The 3585-nt window shown below is 47.8% G+C and overlaps 1 protein-coding gene across 1 annotated transcript; it reads right to left on the bottom strand.

Annotated features, from left to right (window-relative positions):
• Positions 1-1470: 1470 nt before the first annotated feature.
• Positions 1471-3204, bottom strand: LOC106760424. The gene has a single exon (XM_014643855.1). It carries the CDS (start codon positions 3202-3204, stop codon positions 1471-1473), a length of 1734 nt encoding a protein of 577 aa, XP_014499341.1.
• Between the last annotated feature and the right edge of the window lie 381 nt (positions 3205-3585).

The raw sequence follows: 3585 nt of genomic DNA, 5'->3' as shown, positions 1-3585 counted from the left end.
CGCTTTTGTCAGAGGACCCATCTACATTGAGATGCCAAATGTTGGGTTCTTCCGGACGGTGTGATTCTGCTATGAAGTCGGCTAAGTGCTGACCCTTGACAAAACCTAGAGGCTCATATTGCAAACCAAATTCAGATAGCTCGATTGCCCATGCCACAATTCTGCCGGCTAAATCAGGTTTGCGAAGAATTTTGGCGATCGGATGATTCGTCCGGACGACAACCTGATGGCTATGGAAATACGGTCGGAGACGTCGTGCCGCTGTGAGCAAGGCGAGCGCCACTTGCTCTACGTGAGAGTACCTTTCTTCTGGTCCCTGTAGGGTTCGGCTGATAAAATATATCAGCTTAAAATCAGGGTGTTCCTGGATGAGGGCTGCACTTATCGAGTGGCTGGATGCAGCTAGATAGAGTTGTAGATCGAACCCCTCGGTCGGACGGGCCATGATAGGAGGACTGGTTAAGATACTTTTCACTCTGGAAAAGGCCTCTTCGCAATCGTTGTCCCAATGTCGAGGCACGTCCTTCTTCATATTCTTTAAGATAGGCTTGATGTGATCAGAGAGCCTGGGTATGAATCGTGATAGAGCCGTAAGACGTCCGACCAAGCACTGGACATCTTTTAATTTAGTGGGGCTTTGCATCTCCAATATTGCTTTACACTTATCCGGATTCGCCTCTATTCCTCGATGGGTCAACATAAAACCCAGGAATTTTCCGNCGGACACCCCGAATGTNCATTNATTGGGATTTAGGCGCATGTTGTAATACCGGAGTTGTTGAAAGACTTCCTCTAAATCCTTAAGATGTTGTTGATGTGTGTGGCTTCGTATCACCATGTCGTCGACGTATACTTCCATGCAACAACCTATCTGATCATGGAAGACCTTATCCGTTAGTCGTTGATAAGTGGCTCCGGCATTCTTCAAACCGAACGGCATGACATCAAAATAATAATTCGCATGCTCGGTGATGAAGGCGGTCTTCTCGCTATCGGGGGCATGCATCGGGATCTGATTATACCCCGAGTATGCGTCCAGGAAGTTAAGAACAGTGTGGCCTGACGCGCCATCGACCAAGCGATCGATGCTGGGAAGCGGATAAGAATCTTTGGGGCACGCTTTATTGAGATCTGTGAAGTCCACGCACATTCTCCATTGTCCGTTCGCCTTCTTTACCATGACTACATTAGATAACCATGTAGTGTAGGTTAATTCTCGTATAAACCTCGCCTTCAGGAGTTTGTCAACTTCACTTTGAATCGCCGACCGCTTTTCTTCGCCGAACCGTCGTTTTTTTCTGAGAAACTGGTCGGGCTTCCCGAAATATGGATAATTTGTGGGAAATAACGATTGGGATGGATTCCGGGCATATCGGACGCGCTCCATGCGAATAAGTCGTTGTTTTTCTTCAATAGTTCCTTCAACGAATTTTCGTCAAATGACTGCAGGTTGGCGGCGATTGAAGTAGTTTATTGTTCGGCTTTTCCCACGACGAAAGGCCTTATCTCTCCTTCCGGTTGTATGCGTTCGTCTATGTTGGTCCTTGGATCAAGGTCAATTAAGATGGTCTCTGTGCGGTTCTCTTTTTTGTAAGGGGTGACCTTCAAACCGGCAACGTAACATTGACGGGCGGTTCTCTGNTCTGCCCGGACGGTGCAAATATTTCCTTTGTCTGTAGGAAATTTCATTGNCAAATGTGGGGTAGATACNATTACCCCAAAGGCATTCAGGCATGGGCGCCCTAGGAGGGCGTTATAAGACGTGTTTGCTTCTACAAGTAAGAAACGAACTCTGAGCTCTTTGCCACCATCTGCAGATCCTAGGTGGGTTCGTAAGTCAATATACCCCCGGGTGTCTACTCTNTCTCCAGCAAAGCCAACTATTTGCTCGTTAAACGGAGCAATCATATCTTCAGAAATCTCCNTTCTTCGAAAAGTTGTCCAGTATAATATATTAACTGAACTACCCTGATCAACGAGGACTTTACTTACATCGTATTGTGCAATGCGGGCGGTGATGACCATGGGGTCATCTTGATCAGGATCTGGCGCGTGAAAATCTTTGTCTGTGAATGTAATATCTGACATTGATGCTGGATTGCGTGTCACTGAGTGTATGATGTGCAAATTTCTCAAGTGTCTCTTTCGCGCCGAGGATGAGGCGCCTCCTCCGGCGAAACCTCCTGAGATTGTGTCAATCCTGCCTTTTATCACGGGTTCGCGCTCTCTCGGTCGGCTGCGTGATCTGTAACTCGGGGGACTACGAGAACGGTCGCGTGGGTAATCATTTCTTCGTTTGCCAGGTTCAGTGCTTCTCCATGTCTTTCTGGGCGAGTATCTCGAACGGCCGGTATATTCCTTCACAAATTCACGAAGATGTCCGGCATGAATTAGCTTTTCTATTTCATCTTTGAGGGTCTGGCAACCTTCAGTAGTATGCCCCGCCGAATTATGGAATCGGCAAATCTGTGCTGCATCCACATTTTTCGGTGGAAATTTTCTTCTTTGAGAGATAAGGTTTGATTGTAGAGCTCGTTCCAACACCTTTTCTCTGGGGGCGGTGAGATGCGCGTAGCGGTCGTATCTGGGATTTAGGTTCACGACCGGTTTTTGTTCCCGGACGTTGTCATTTTTTCGTTTGCCCTCTTTTTTGTTGTTATTCGCCGAATGTTCCTCGTGTTGTTGCTTTCGAGAGATTCTCTGGTCTTCCATTTTAATGAACTTAGCCATCTTTTGCTGCAACTCCTCCAGCGTACGGGGCAATTTGGCATACAGGCTTTCGGAGATGAATCCTGGCTTTAGGCAGTTGGGCAGGCTGCTGATGATGAACTCGGGATTAGCTCCCTTAATCCTCCGAGCGGATTGGTTGTATCGATGCATGAAAGCTCTGAGGGTTTCGTCTTTTCCCTGCCTAAGATTGACTAGTTCAGCACCAGTCACTTCTTCATGTCGGTTGGTGGAGTATTGCTTCGTGAACATGTTTGTCAGCGTGCGGAAGTTGTCTACCGAATTTGGTGGTAGGGTGTAGTACCATTCGAGGGCTTCTCCCTTTAGTGACAGAAAGAACGCCCGACACTTCACCGGATCACTTTGAGTGTAGAAGGCCATTGATTCAACGAAATTCCGTAAATGGTATTCTGGATTCGTTGTACCGTCGAATTTCTCCACGTGAGGTGGAGGTCGATCGGGCATAGGAGCCTGCATGATGATATCGGTAAATGGCAAAAGGTCTGGGGACCTGGAGGGGGAGGCGGATTGTGATTCTGACTGTCTTCAGATCCCTCTCGGTTGTCTCGTTTTTCTTTGCTACGTTCGGCATCATCAGTTTTCTTCTGTTGCAATTCTTGCTACAAGGTCGCAATGGTTCGGGCTTGCTCTTCCAACTGCGCCTGCAGGTCTCTTATCATCTGGATTGGGTCGGGATTCTCCATTCCTCTTGTGGTCACCATTGGGAGTCTTGTCCTCTCGTGCCCCACGGTGGGCGCCAAAATGTTTCGGTATGAATATTTTGGGGAACGAAGGGACTAACCTGGATGACGTGGCGCTCCTGCTATCTTCTGATCTTCAACCGTCTGGAAACTTCAA

This window comes from Vigna radiata, chromosome 5 (genome assembly GCF_000741045.1).
Source record: "Vigna radiata var. radiata cultivar VC1973A chromosome 5, Vradiata_ver6, whole genome shotgun sequence".
Classification (NCBI taxonomy): domain Eukaryota; kingdom Viridiplantae; phylum Streptophyta; class Magnoliopsida; order Fabales; family Fabaceae; genus Vigna; species Vigna radiata.
This window is presented reverse-complemented; position numbering and strand designations above follow the sequence as displayed.